General features: G+C 43.0%; 1 protein-coding gene across 1 annotated transcript in view; it reads left to right on the top strand.

Annotated features, from left to right (window-relative positions):
- The window catches only part of LOC143275612 (protein Wnt-11b-2-like), a 272,354-nt gene extending 268,023 nt beyond the window's left edge, over nt 1-4,331 (top strand). Inside the window, exons 4-6 of the mRNA XM_076579851.1 lie at nt 197-337; nt 1,651-1,802; nt 4,157-4,331. Coding sequence (XP_076435966.1) covers nt 197-337; nt 1,651-1,802; nt 4,157-4,331 — 468 coding nt within the window. The remainder of the gene's footprint in view (nt 1-196; nt 338-1,650; nt 1,803-4,156) is intronic.
- The last annotated feature ends 11,172 nt before the right edge of the window (nt 4,332-15,503 follow it).

The following is a 15,503-nucleotide window of genomic DNA, read 5'->3' as shown; positions in this document are numbered from 1 at the left end:
TTCTACTGCACTGTACTGTGTTTTATTGTACTGTACTGTAAAGTACTGTACTGTACTGCACTCTACTCTACTGCACTGTACTGTGTTTTTATTGTACTGTACTGTACTGTACTCTACTGTACTGCACCGTACCGTACTGTACTGTACTGTACTGTCCTCCAACCCGCACTGTGTCTGCACTGCACTGCCATCACAGGTGGTCCAGAACAGTCTGGTGACGGCCTGCAAGTGCCACGGGGTCTCCGGCTCCTGCTCCATCAAGACCTGCTGGAAGGCGCTGCCAGACTTTGATCTCATCGGCTCCACCCTCAAGCAGAGATACGCTCTGGCAGTGGAGGTCAGTGCTCGCCCGCCCGCTCGCTCGCTCGCGCCCTCTCGGTGCCAGATCGCGTGTTGGCGCGTGCACATACACGCGCGCGAACGCCGTGTACACACTATGCACATGCATTGCGCGCAATGTATGTACACTCCACAAACATCCGTGATCATTCACACACACATACACACACACGCGCGCTCGTACGTATGTATGTACATGCATATCTGCCTGTCTGTCTGTCTGTCTAGTCTGTCTGTCTATCTATCTGTCTATCTATCTATCTATCTATCCATCTATCAATCGATATATCTTTATAGCTACCTTCCTGTCTGCCTGTCCGTCTACCTATCTCTATCTGTCTATCTGTCTATCTATCTATCTATCTATCTATCTATCTATCTATCTGTCTGTCTGTCTGTCTGTCTGTCTGTCTGTCTGTCTATCTAGCTACCTACCTACCTACCCATCTGCTGACCTGAATTGAACTGACCTGACCTGAATTGAACTGACCTGACCTGAATTGAACTGAAACCGAAATGTGCTGAACTGGCCTGAAGCTGAACTAAACTGCACTGGAAGTGAACCGAACTGAAACTGAAACTGAAACCAAACCGAAACGAAACTTGACGGGCGCAATAGCCGAGTGGTTAAAGCGTTGGACTTTCAATCTGAGGGTCCCGGGTTCGAATCACGGTGACGGACGGCGCCTGGTGGGTAAAGGGTGGAGATTTTTACGATCTCCCAGGTCAACACATGTGCAGACCTGCTTAGTGCCTGAACCCCCCCTTCATGTGTATATGCAAAGCAGAAGATCAAATACTGCACGTTAAAGATCCTGTAATCCATGTCAGCGTTCGCTGGGTTATGGAAACAAGAACATACCCAGCATGCACACACCCCCGAAAGCGGAGTATGGCTGCCTACATGGCGGGGTAAAAACGGTCATACAGGTAAAAGCCCACTCGTGTGCATACGAGTGAGCGTGGGAGTTGCAGCCCACGAACGAAGAAGAAGAAGAAGAAGAAACTAAACTGAACTAAGCTGACCTCTAACTAATACTGGAACTGAACTGAACGGAACGGACCTGAATTGAAATCGACCTGAACTGAATTGAAATTGACCTGGAACTGACCTGACCTGACGAACTGACCTGAAACTGAACTGACTTGAACTGAAATTGAAATGAAATGAACCTCGAACCGAACCGAACCAAACCGAAATGAACTGACCTGAACTATAAAAAAAAAAATAATAAAAAATAAAATAACTGACCTTGACCTGACCTTGACCTGACCTTGACCTTGACCTGTTGATACGGGGCCCCCGTGCAGGTGAAGCGGAGGAAGCGGAAGAAGCAGCACGTGCTGGTGCCCATCCAGCCAGGCAAGGAGTCCTTCGCGCCGGACGAGCTCATTTACTACGCCAAGTCCCCAGACTACTGCTACCCTGACGACAAGACCGGCTCTGTCGGCACCAGGGGCAGGTAAGAGTGTGTGGGGTGGATGGTGATGGTGGAACTGGTGACGGACGAACCCGGGTGTGGCCGTGTATGTGGGGAGTGGGGGGGGGGGGGGGGGGGGGGGGGGGGGGGGGGGCTGGGGGAATCTAAATGAGCGGCGTGTAGTGGGAGTAATGCCACTGTAACGGTGCAGATGATGGGGTAGAAAAAATAAAAAGTGGGTGGATAGAATGGCGCCTGGTGGGGGGGTGGTGTGGGGGAGGGAGGTGGTGTGGTATGGTGGAAGTGGGTGGTGGTTATTGGGGGGTGGGGGTGGGGGCCGGAAGTAAAGGAGGTAGGGATTGGGTGGTGGGTGGTGTGGGGAGGGAGGTGGTGTGGTGTGGTATGGTGGAAGTGGGTGGTGGTTTTTGGGGGGTGGGGGGGTGGGCTGGAAAGGGGGGTAGGGACTGGGTGGTCGGGTGGTTGGTGGGGGGGAGGCTTCCTTGTAGCTGTGCTGCGGCGGTGTGTGTGTGTGTGTGTGTGTGTGTGTGTGTGTGTGTGTGTGTGTGTGTGTGTGGTATGTGTTTATAGTGTGTAGTAGTAGTAGTAGTAGTAGTAGGTTTTGTTGTTGTATGTGTGTATGAGTTGTCACGAGGCGAGACAATACAATACAATACAATACAATACTATACTATACTATACTATACTATACTATACTATACTATACTGTAAACCATTCACACACACTCTAATCATTGCCGCTGGTATGTGTAGACTATGTGACCCCAACACGGAGAGCCCAGGCACCACAACACAACACAATACAGTATCAGTATCAGTATCAGTAGCTCAAGGAGGCGTCACTGCGTTCGGACAAATCCATATACGCTACACCATATCTGCCAAGCAGATGCCTGACCAGCAGCGTAACCCAACGCGCTTAGCCAGGCCTTGAGAAAAAAGAAAAAGAAAAAAAAGTTGAATAAATAATAGATAAGCTTACATAAATAAATAAATAAATAAATAATAATTATGATATAAAAAAGGTAGTAGTAATGATAATAACAATAATAATAATAATAATAATAATAATAATAATAATAATAAAAAATAAATAAATAAATAAGACAACACTGATGATAAATAAGCAAATAAAATACAATGAAACACAACACAACACAACACTATACTATACTATATTATACTATACTATGAACCACTCACAAACACTAACCATGGCCACTGGCAGGCTATGTGACCCCAACATGGAAGGCCCGGGCAGCAGCACAATACAATACAACACAATACAATACAATACACTAAACATGGCCACTGATATGGGCAGGTTGTGTGACCCCAGTACAATACAATACAATACAATACAATAACCATGGCCACTGGTGTGTGCAGGCTGTGTGACCACAATACAATACAATACAATACAATACAATACACTAACCATGGCCACTGGTGTGTGCAGGTTGTGTGACCCCAACACAATACAATACAATACAATGCATTACAACACAATACAATACAACACAATACAATACAATACAATACAATACACTAACCATGGCCACTGGTGTGTGCAGGCTATGTGACCCCAACACAATTCAATACAATACAGTACAATACAATACAATACACTAACTATGGCCACTGATATGGGCAGGTTGTGTGACCACAATACAATACAATACAACACAATGCATTACGACACAATACAATACAATACAATACACTAACCATGGCCACTGGTGTGGGCAAGCTGTGTGACCCCAACACAATACAATACAATACAATACAATACACTAACCATGGCCACTGGTGTGGGCAGGTTGTGTGACCCCAAACACAATACAATACAATACACTAACCATGGCCACTGGTGTGGGCAAGCTGTGTGACCCCAACACAATACAATACATTACAACACAATACAACGCATTACAACACAACACAACACAATACAATACAATACAATACAATACAGTTTCAGTTTCAGTAGCTCAAACCGGCGTCACTGCATTCAGACAAAACCATATACGCTACACCACATCTGCCAAACAGATGCCTGACCAGCAGCGTAACCCAACGCGCTTAGTCAGGCCTTGAGAAAAAACAAAAAAACACAAAAAAACCAACAACAACAACAACAAAAAACACACCAAGAAACGGTGGAATAAATAATAGATAAGCTTACATAAATAAATAAATAAATAAATAATTAATAATTATAATATAGAAAAAGGTAGTAGTAATAATAATTATAATATAGAAAAAGGTAGTAGTAATAGTAATACAATACAACACAATACAACACAAAACAATACAAACACAACACAATACAATACAATACAGTACAGTACACTAACCATGGCCACCGGGATGTGCAGGCTGTGTGACCCCAACACGGAGGGCCCGGGGAACTGCCGCCCCATGTGCTGCGGGCGAGGGGCGGACAACTTCACGCTGGAGGTGATGGAGCGCTGCGAGTGCAAGTACTACTGGTGCTGCTACGTCAAGTGCAAGACCTGCTCCAGGGTGCTCAGCCTCAGCAAGTGCAAGTAACCACCTCCCTGCACCCCCACCCCCACCCACCCGCGCCCCGGCCCCCCTACCCCTCATCACATAACTCTAGCTCCATCACTATCTTGCACGTTGTTATTTCCCCCTACGACGGAGCTGCGAGTTTTTTTCGTTGTTTTTTTTTTCTTTCTTCTTCTGACTGCTGAGAAGGGGTGAGGAGGGAGATAGGGGGGTGAGTGGGTAGGGTGGGGTGAGGGTGAGGGTGTGTGAGGGAGGGGGTCTCCTTTTCTTGGAACACCTCAACCCTCCGCCCCCCCCCCCCCCCCCCCCCCCCCCCCCCCCCCAGCCCCCTACTACATTGTCTGCAGACAGGAATCAGGAATCCGACACTGTGCGCGTCTTGACTTCAAGGAAGAGAGAGCAGCACCGCCTGCACAACAAGACTGGTTTCACACGCTTTCCGAGGAAAAAACAATCCTTGCCATGATGTTACGGTTGTCTCTTTTTTTTTTCTTTTTTTTTCGGCTGTCTTGTGCAGTTCTCGCTTTGTGAGGGGGGACATGGGGGCGGGGGGGTGGGGGTGCCGGGGGGCGGTGGGGGGGGGGGTTGATTTAAAATGGTCAGGCGTCAGCGATAGAAAGTCGATCGGAGAAGGACGGGGTATAGTCCCGAGAAATAATAATAATAATAATAATAATAATAATAATAATATTATGCACGCGAAGCTAGACTCTCTTCGGATGTAACGTGGTCTGAACAAAAGCATTTCGACCGACCGCAGAAGAAACCTCCAGTACTTGACATCTTGAACTGGGGTAGTGGGTTTTTTTTGTTTTTTTCTTCTTCTTTCTTTCTTTATTTTTCTTTTTTTAAATTTTTTATTGCAAATCATATCGTATACGACTCATGTTTTGTTGATGTATAATTTGTATTCAATCATAACAAACTACGAGACAGTTTCCCTGTGGGCCAGTAGGAAAGGGTTTTTTTTGATGATGGTCTTGGCATTGTTATACGTAAGGTGTGTGTGTGTGTGTGTGTGTGTGTGTGTGTGTGTGTGTGTGTGTGTGTGTCAACGACTGGTGGTCAGGTGGTGTGCGGGTTAAGCTTTGGGTCAAGATGGTTTTGGTGTGGGCTAATGATGATGATGACCACCTTCGTTGTCCGTCTAAAGCTGTTGACATGCTAAGTGGCTTTGTAGGTCTTTGTTGACAGAAGAACAAGTCTCCGTTTTAACTCACTCAGTACGGCCAGTCCTCTCTTCTCCTCTACACAGACCCCTCGGATGTCCAGTGGGTGTCTGAATGACCCAACCTTTAGCTTCCGTCGTCAGAACTGTGGTATTCTTTGTCAACACTCACCTCTTCAGTATAAGAGCGTTCCGCTTGCAATATTTTGATGATGGTAACTGGGATGAAACGCTGTTAACGTCGTCTCTTTCGCCGTTCGTATGGAGAGAGTTAATTAAAACAGCCTGATTTTGAGAACAGATTGTTGAGCGTGACCGTCGAATGATCGAGACTGCAGCATGGCGTTGGGTCCGGATGGATGACAATGCCCAGATGAATGGAGCAGACGAGGACTACCTATAAACACTGACCCATTTCGAATCGACGGGGATGTAGACGCCGAATGAGCATTTTTCCATGGATATATATATATATATATATATATATATATATATATATATATATCTACATCACGATAAGACTGATATTTTGTGCATTTAACTGAAGTGGATAAACACGTGAAACAAAAAACAAAACAAAAAACACCCTAAAATACTGTGAGATGGATATAGATCCTCCGGGTTTTGGGGGGTTGTTTTTTTGTTTGTTTGGGTTTTTTTTTTATCGCCCAGAGAAATGGACCAATATTCATGCAGAACTTTGATGTCAAACCTAACAGACCCAACCATTTGATTGGCTGACTATGAAATGGATTGGTGAGGCTGCTGAAGTTGAACATATTATTATTAAATAACCCTCGACGTTCACAATCCTTGGGAAGGATATCCAGAATGTCAAGTACCTAGGTAAATAAGCGTGGATTCTGAAACATGACAGACGCCATCGGTGAATGAAAACGATCCGAGCGTCAGCTGGATTTAAGGGTTTGTGCGATGCACCCGCATTGTCTATCGCATGGCCAGTTTCAGATGATTACCCTGTGACGGAATTGAGATCTTCTTTTTTTTTCTTTTTTTTTTTTTTTGTGGTGATAATCGATGTGGAAGAAGACCGCGACTGAACAAAGCTATGGAAAGCTTTCAGAGGGTTGTGTGTGGTGTCTGACATTTTGTAACGTCATGATTATGACACGCGAAGCAAGGAAATATAAGTTCGTTGAACCTGTCCTCCTCTGCGGAACAACTGCTGCGGGTGGGGGGCGGGGGGGGGGGGGCGGGGGGACGGGTTGAAGAAACAGAAAAGAAAAGAAAATACTGCTTCGTCACTGCTGACATGTGACGTCAAGTGCCTGACGATTATTTTCTCAACCACATTGATGACGTCACTGTGACAGGACTTCAGCACACAATGTCAAGGTCGTGAACGTCGGGGGGGAGTGATGACGTACCATTGTCAACGTGACTGCTACGTAATCAATTCTGGTAACGCGTCATCCCTTTGGTATCGGGTGACGGGGGCGGGGAGTGGGGGATGGGAGGGTCGGGGGTGGGGGAGGGGGGTGCTGGGTGGTGGTGGTGGGGGGGGGGGGGGTGCGGGGGGCGTGGGAGGGGGGGGGGCGCTTCCATAATTTTATTTCATTTTATTATTTTATCAAGTATGTGTATGATGCCAGTGTAGGTAGAGTTCATAACTGCTACTTCTACCACTACTACTACTACTACTACTACTACTACTACTGATATAGTACTACTACTACTGATAATAAAGTGATGATGGTTATGACATGAGATAGAACATGAAATGATGTCCACACACACACACACACACACACACACACACACACACATATACACACACGTGCGTGTGCACATTAATAGCTACAATCGATCCTTGTGTCCATTACCCACCATGGTCTGTTTGGTGATTGGTCACTCTTACGATGATTGTAGTTTTTTTTTTAATTGTTGGGTTTGTGTGTGTGTGTGTGTGTGTGTGTGTGTGTGTGTGTGTGTGTGTGTGTGTGTGTGTGTGTGTGTGTGTTTGTTTGTTGGTTTTTGTTTGTTTGTTTTTTTGTTGTTGTTGTTTTTAGCCTAGGACGTTTCAGGTACCTGTTGTAAGTTGCCCGTTATGAGGTACCCGCTGTGAGGTACCCGTTATGAGGTACCCGTTATGAGGTACCCGTTATGAGGTACCCGTTGTAAGGTACCCGTTATGAGGTACCCGTTGTAAGTTGCCCGTTATGAGGTACCCGATGTGAGGTACCCGTTAAGAGGTACCCGTTGTGAGGTACCCGTTTTGAGGTGCCCGTTGGCAATTGCTGGTTTTTGCTATGTCTGTTACATGTTATATATATATATATATATATATATATATATATATATATATATATATATATATATATATATATTAAAAATTTGTTTGATATGTATCATTGTGTTTATAATCAGGTTAATCATTATTATTGTTGTTGTTGTTACTTTTAATCCTGAAAAAACGGAGACAAAAAAAACAACAAAAAAACTAACGGGATGGTCTTCAAGTCAGAGACATGATTTAGGTTTTACGTGCATGGATGTGAATGCATTTGTGCTTGACTTGATAATGCTTTGCCATGTGGGTTGTTGTTGTCGTTGTTGTTGTTGTTGTTGTCATCGTTATTGTCGTTGTTGTTGTCGTTGTTGTTGTCATTGTTGTTGTTGTTGTTGTTGCTGTCGTTGTCGTTGTTGTTGTCGTTGTTGTTGTCATTGTTGTTGTTGTCGTTGTTGTTGTTGTCGTTGTTGTTGTCGTTGTTGTTGTTGTCGTTGTTGTTGTTGTTGTCGTTGTCGTTGTTGTTGTCGTTGTTGTTGTTGTTGTCGTCGTCGTCGTTGTTGCTGTTGTTGTTGTCGTTGTCGCTGTTGTTGTTGTCGTTGTCGTTGTTGTTATCGTTGTCGTTGTTGTTGTTGTTGTTGTCGTCATCGTTGTTGTCGTTGTTGTTGTTGTTGTCGTCGTCGTTGTCGTTGTCGTTGTTGTTGTCGTCATTGTTGTTGTCGTTGTCGTTGTTGTTGTTGTTGTTGTCGTTGTCGTTGTCGTCGTTGTTGTCGTTGTTGTTGTTGTTGTTGTCGTTGTCGCTGTTGTTGTTGTTGTTGTTGTTATTGACGCGGCGATAGCCTTGAGATGGCCTTAGTGGTCGGCGAGGCTCTAAGCACCATAATTTCATTTCATTTTTGTTGTTGTTGTTGTCGTTGTCGTTGTTGTTGTTGTTGTTGTTGTCATCGTTGTTGTCATCGTTGTTGTTGTTGTCGTTGTTGTTGTCGTCATCGTTGTTGTTGTTGTTGTCGTTGTTGTTGTCATTGTTGTTGTTGTTGTCGTCGTCGTCATTGTTGCTGTTGTTGTTGTCGTTGTTGTTGTTGTTGTCGTCATCGTTGTTGTCGTTGTTGTTGTTGTCGTTGTTGTTGTCGTTGTCGTTGTTGTCGTTGTTGTTGTCGTTGTCGTTGTCGTTGTTGTCGTTGTCGTTGTTGTTGTCGCTGTCGTTGTTGTCGTTGTTGTCGTTGTCGTTGTTGTTGTCGTTGTCGTTGTCGTTGTCGTTGTTGTCGTTGTCGTTGTTGTTGTCGCTGTCGTTGTTGTTGTTGTTGTTGGTCTCGGATCGTTGTCGTCGTTGTCGTTGTTGTTGTCGTCATCGTTGTTGTTGTCGTCGTCGTTGTTGTTGTTGTCGTTGTTGTTGTTGTCGGATCGTTGTTGTTCCATCTTCTACGGGACCGATAGGCTGTTTACAGTTGTTGTTGTTGTTTGTTGGGTTTTTTTCATTGTTGTTGTTGTTGTTTTCTTGTCCCGATATAGCTCTGAGCGATGACCTGGGCTACAAGCAACAACAACAACAACAACAACAACAATAACAAAAAGACAAAGATACATGCCCACTATGGTCAAGAAATTTCATGGACCTCCACCCCCACCCCCACCCTCCCACCCCCACCCCACACCACCCCCAAAACTGTATCGTCACAATTGAATATATTCTTATATTTATACAAACCGTTTCATTCTTAACAAGTGATTTGTATGTATGTATACGGTGTGGTGTGCACAAAAAACAGTTTTAATAGGTCACGATCGAATTGATAACGTATAGGTACACACACACACACACACACACACACACACACACACACACACACACCAGAGTTTGGTCATCAATGAGTTAGATAAATCTGTTATCATGACTGTATGCATGTATGTCATAATGCGATTTTATTTATTGTATCGTGCCTTCTTGTTCAGTTTCGTGGGGTACTGTTTATGATTGCTTCTTCGAGCCAGTAAAAAAAAAAAAAAAAATCCGTTCTGTGTATTTATTACCTAGATGCATGTATGAATATTCGTAGCCTTTAAATATGAGGGAGGTGTCATTTTATGACAGTTATTATGAATTTGTGAGCATGTTATATGTTATTATGATGACGATATATTTTATGTGTAGCCTTCGTCTTTCGTGTACAAATCAAAACCTTAAAAAAAAAAATATTAAAAAAAATAATAAAAACAACAAACTCAGGGTGGCTAACCTTGGAAGTACACGCGTGTATTGATAGTCATGACGCCACTTAATGACGTCATTCATTGACGTGTTTTGTTATTGGAGGGGTGGGGGGGGGGGAGGAAGGGACTACAAAAAGCTGCGTCATTGATGTTCGCTGACGGTAAGAACACGTAACTATCTCCACTCAATGACGTCATTCCATGACGTCATTTGTGTTGGTGGGAGGATGAGCAAAAAAGCTGCGTCATTATTGTTTTCACTGCTGATGGTGAGAGCACGTGACTATCTCATCCAGTAGCATACCATTAGAATTATTATGTCCATCATTGCCAGTATTCTCATGCTTAATTAAAGGGGGTGAGGGCGGGGGGGGGGGGGGGGGGGGGAATCTAATAAAAAGTTAATATTTTTTTGTTTATTGTATTACCCTTCTGCATCCATCCATATTTTTTTTTTTCTCTGCTTCTACTGTCCTACCTTCCTTCCCTGGACCAGTCTGGGCATCCATATGCCGTCATCTTTAAGCCATATGTATGTTTTTTCTTTTCTTTTTTTTAATAGTTTATATGAATATCGACAGAATTTTGAAGCAAATACTTGCCCAAGTGCATCTTTTTTCAGCGAAATTCACAACAATTTTTATCCGTTTAAACTTTCCAGCTATCGGTTCAAGAGTAGTATTCTTTGGTATTAATTAATATTAAGGTTTAACTCACTCAGTACGGCCAGTCCTCTCTTCTCCTCTACACAGACCCCTCGGATGTCCAGTGGGTGTCTGAATGACCCAACCTTTAGCTTCCGTCGTAAGAATTGTGGCATTTTTTGTCAACATTCACCTCTTCGGTATAAGAGCCTTCCTCTTGCAATATTTTGATGGTGGTAATTGGGGTGAAACGCTGTTATCGTCGTCTCTTTCGCCGTTCGTATGGAGAGAGTTAAAGCCTAATATCAAGGCTGAAAGGGTTAAATGCCCCATAGCATTTTTCGGTCGGCGGGTCAGTGAATAAAATTTGTATTTGTATTTCTTTTTATCACAACAGATTTCTCTGTGTGAAATTCGGGCTGCTCTCCCCAGGGAGAACGCGTCGCTGCATTGAGAGTGCCACCCTTTCTTTTTTTCTTCTTTTTTTCTTTTTTTTTGTTGTATTTTTTCCTGCGTGCAGTTTGATTTGTTTTTCCTATCGAAGTGGATTTTTCTGCAGAATTTTGCCAGGAACAACCCTTTTGTTGCCGTGGGTTCTTTTACGTGCGCTAAGTGCATGCTAGCACACGGGACCTCGGTTTATTGTCTCATCCAAATGACTAGCGTCCAAACCACCACTCAAGGTCTAGTGAAGGGGGAGAAAATATCGGCGGCTGAGCCGTGATTCGAACCAGTGTGCTCAGATTCTCTCACTTCCTAGGCGGACGCGTTACCTCTAGGCCATCACCACGCATATCCACTGTGTCTACAGCACTCATAATGGTTCGAATCTTACCTGACGAGGAGGAAACAGTTTGTGTCTGTCAACAATTTCACATCATCTCCAACCCGTCTTCTTTTTTGTTTTTTTTTGTTTTGTTTTTTTTTTCGTGATCCACAAGGTTAAGTGCTTGGTCCCGTTTTATTTATAATGCACCCTCTGTCTGATAAAATCATCCAGGTTCACCCAGTTGCTTATCAGTTAACTGTTTGCAAAAATCAGCCACACATGAGAATGCTTGTGAACCTCTCCATGATCTAGAAGAAAAAAGAAAGCACCCATTGTATAAAAACTGGACAAAAGTGATAACAATTATTATATTTATATAGCGCTGAATCTTGTGCAGAGACAAATCAAAGCGCTTTCGCATCAGTCATTTACACGTATGCATAACTCTAAAACTGGAGAGAGAAAAAACCAAAACTGGAGACAAGGAAGAGGCAGGGAAGGGAGGCTATTTTGGGAAGATATAGGTTTTAAGGCCAGACTTGAAAGAGCTGAGTGCAGAGTACCTGACGAAACGAAAGAGGAAGTTCATTCCAAATGCAATGTCCAGAGACAGAAAGAACGGCAGCCAGCAGACGAGTGTTTGAATCTGGGTATGCGACAACAGAAAGTAACGTACTAAAACGTAATGATGATGAAACAGAATTTATTCTCTTTTCTTCTTCTTCTTCTTCTTCGTTCATGGGCTGCAACTCCCACGTTCACTCGTATTTACACGAGCGGGCTTTTAAGTGTATGACCGGTTTTTTTTAACCCCGCAAAGTAGGCAGCCATGCTCCGTGTTCGGGGGTGTGCATGCTGGGTATGTCATTGTTTCCATAACCCACCGAACGCTGGCATGGATTACACGATCTTTAAACGTGCGTATTTGATTTTCTGCTTGCGTATGCACACGAAGGGGGTTCAGGCACTAGCGGGTTTTTCATATGTTGACCAGGGAGATCGAAAAAAAAAATCTCCACCCTTTACCCACCAGGCGCCGTTACCGAGATTCGAACCCAGGACCCTCAGATTGAAAGTCCAACGCTTTAACCACTCGGCTATTACGCCCGTCTATTCTCTTTTCGATTCCTAACCTGTCTCCTTGTACTCTTCTGTCTTCGGTAAAGGTATGCTCCCCTGATAATTACCCCATTCACAGCAAATGCAAGAAACATCGGATTTTTTTTTTTTTAACTGATTCTAAAAATAGTATAAAAGATCGCGTGACAAAAGTTTGTCAAACTGCTTTTCATGAGCTCTCCCATGATATCCCATTCACAACTAATGCAAGAAACATCGGATATATATATATATATATATATATATATATATATATATATATATATATATATATATATATATTAATACTGATTCTAATAAACATAGTATAAAAGATCATGTGACAAAAGTTTGTCAAACTGCTGTTTATGAGCTCAAACGATTTAGTTCAGCCCGAAGATACCGAAGATGATGCGAACAAAAAACAACAACAACAAAAAAAGAAAAAAACAAAAAAAAAAAAAACACTAGTCACTTTGTGCATTTCTTTCCAGATGAGATGACTTCAATTCTTTACTGATAAGTTTACCCTCTTCTGTCATACAAACCTCTACAGACAGTCCAAAACCCAGCTGCTCGTCCGTTCTTGAAAGCCTCTCGCAGACAGCCGTGTGTACTCCACATCTATACAATTCACACTGGCTTCTGATATACGAAAGAATAAAGTTCAAAATAGCTTGTATATGTTTCAGTTCATTGAATGGTTCTGCGCCATCTTACCTGTCCGACAGCGTACAGATATTTACAGTCCACCCTACCCTGGCTAGCGTTCTTCGTGTGTGTACACACGTATGTTCGAAATCCTGCGTTACAGACACAAGTTTCCTGTGGTTTCCGAACATTTGCATACTATGGCCCTTGGTTTTGGAAATCTCTACCACAGAACACCATCAGACACTGCTCCACTATGAAACCTTTCACGTCTAATCCTTAAAAAAAACCACAAAAAAACGTACTCATTCAAACAATAACTTTATGGAACATTTTCCACCAGATACAGTTTCTGTGCATGTGTGTGCGTCGATGTGTGTGTGTGTGGGGGGGGGGGGGGGGGTTATGGGGCTTGGGGTGAGGTGGGAGAGGTGTGTTTGAGTCGTGAGTGATGTTACATTTTTTTTTTTTTTTAATAGCATTTCAAGCGATTTTGTATCTTAACATCTTGTTATCAGTGTGAGGCGGGAAAGGTGTGCTGAGTTGTGAATGATATTACACTGTTTTTAGAAATAGCATTTTTACCCACTTTGGTATCTTAAAATCCTGTTATCAGGGTGAGGTTGAAGATGGATGTGTATTTCTTTTTTTCTTTCTTTTTTGTTTTCTTTTTTTTTTTTTTTTTTTTTTTAGTCATGAGTAATGTGATGAGAAACATCTAGGGAGAGCTGGACAGTACAAGGTCTTCAGACAAGAAGCTCCCCCCTCAGTCAAGTGTTTCGGCCCTTAACTCCTTACACTCTAAGGGGGCCGGGCCGCACCCAGGTCATGACTCCTGGATGCCCTTGTATTGCCGCCTTTTTTTCTTTTTTTTTTTTTTTTTTTAAAAATCTGATCCTCAGCAATTTCGAACCCGCGCCTCCAGTCGCTACTTCAGGACTGATTCACCTTTTCTGACAGATGTTTTAACCACTGAGCCATCGTACGCCTAGTTTGAGCAGGGAAAATTTAATCCTTAAGAAGTTTACTTTCATTCCTCCTCGCCCAGATCCGGCTGGAACTCTTTTCTGCTGCTTCTGCCATTGCCTTGAGAGCCCATGTCCTCTCTCTGCCAGAAATCGGCAGCTGTTTCATGAGGCTGTAGGCAGATGCCCTCACAAACCCTCTTGCGTCGATCTCTTTGGCGAGGACTTTGGCTTGGAAGCCAGATTTAGTCATGAGTGATGTTATACTGGTTTTTGTTTGTTTGTTTTTTTAGTGGCATTTTTAGTCCAGTTTGTATCCTCTTAACATCTTATCGTCGGGATGAGGTGAAAGAGGTTGCGTGAGTTGTGACTTATGTTTCACTATTTAAAAAAAAAAAAAAAAAAAAAAAAAAAAAAAAAAAGCAGAAAGAAAATAATTTTAATTAGTTTGCGTGCCAATATTCTGTCATATTGTTCCTGTGTCTTATTCATAATACTGAGGGGTATTGTTCAATGCGCTCGGAGCTGCAGGGCAAGCGTTATATAAATGTACATTATCATCATCATCATCATCATCATCATCATCATCATATTATTATTATTATTATTATTATTATTATCATCATCATCATCATCATCATCACCATAATCATCATCATAATCATTACCATCATCATCATCATCATATTATCATTATTATTATTATTATTATCATCACCATCATCATCATCATCATATTATTATCATCATCATCATCATCTTCATCATCATATAATTATTATTATTATTATTATTATTATAGTATTCATAATACTGATGGGTATTGTTCAATGCGCTCAGAGCCGCAGGGCAAGCGTTATATAGATATACATCATCATCATCATCATCATCATTATCATATTATTATTATTATTATCATCATCATTATTATCCTCCTTCTCCTCTTCCTCATCATATTCTTCTTCTTCTTAATCATTATTATTATCGAAACTATACAAACGCAGAGTACACGGGGGAAAGCGCTCTTACTGTACAACTGAAATCACCCAGTAGGGGAGGGAGGGGGGCGGGGGTGGGGGGTGGGGGGGTGGGGGGGAATGAGTCACTGCAGGCTTGATTCAGGTCATCGGTGATCCAAGGGAAGCAACTTGACTGACGGGTGGAGTTCTCTGTTTATAACAAAAAAAAAAAAAAAAAAAAAAAAAAAAGGGGGGCGTGTGGGGGGTGGGGGTGGGGGTGGGGGGAGGGGAGCTTTTTGAGTGAATGACGTCCCCTGAAGGAAGCAGAGCAGCTCTTGTCCTTCTCGTAAATTTTTCTCTCTTTTTTTTTTTTTTTTTTTTTTTGGGGGGGGGGGTCCTGACTTCTTGCCTTTGTGTCCACCACGCCCCGCTTACTTCCACCCCTTAAGGACCCCACCACGCCCTATCCCCCCCACCCCACCA

Source organism: Babylonia areolata, chromosome 30, assembly GCF_041734735.1.
Source record: "Babylonia areolata isolate BAREFJ2019XMU chromosome 30, ASM4173473v1, whole genome shotgun sequence".
Taxonomy (NCBI): domain Eukaryota; kingdom Metazoa; phylum Mollusca; class Gastropoda; order Neogastropoda; family Buccinidae; genus Babylonia; species Babylonia areolata.
The sequence above is the reverse complement of the archived record's forward strand: the minus strand, read 5'-3'. Positions and strand labels throughout refer to the sequence as shown.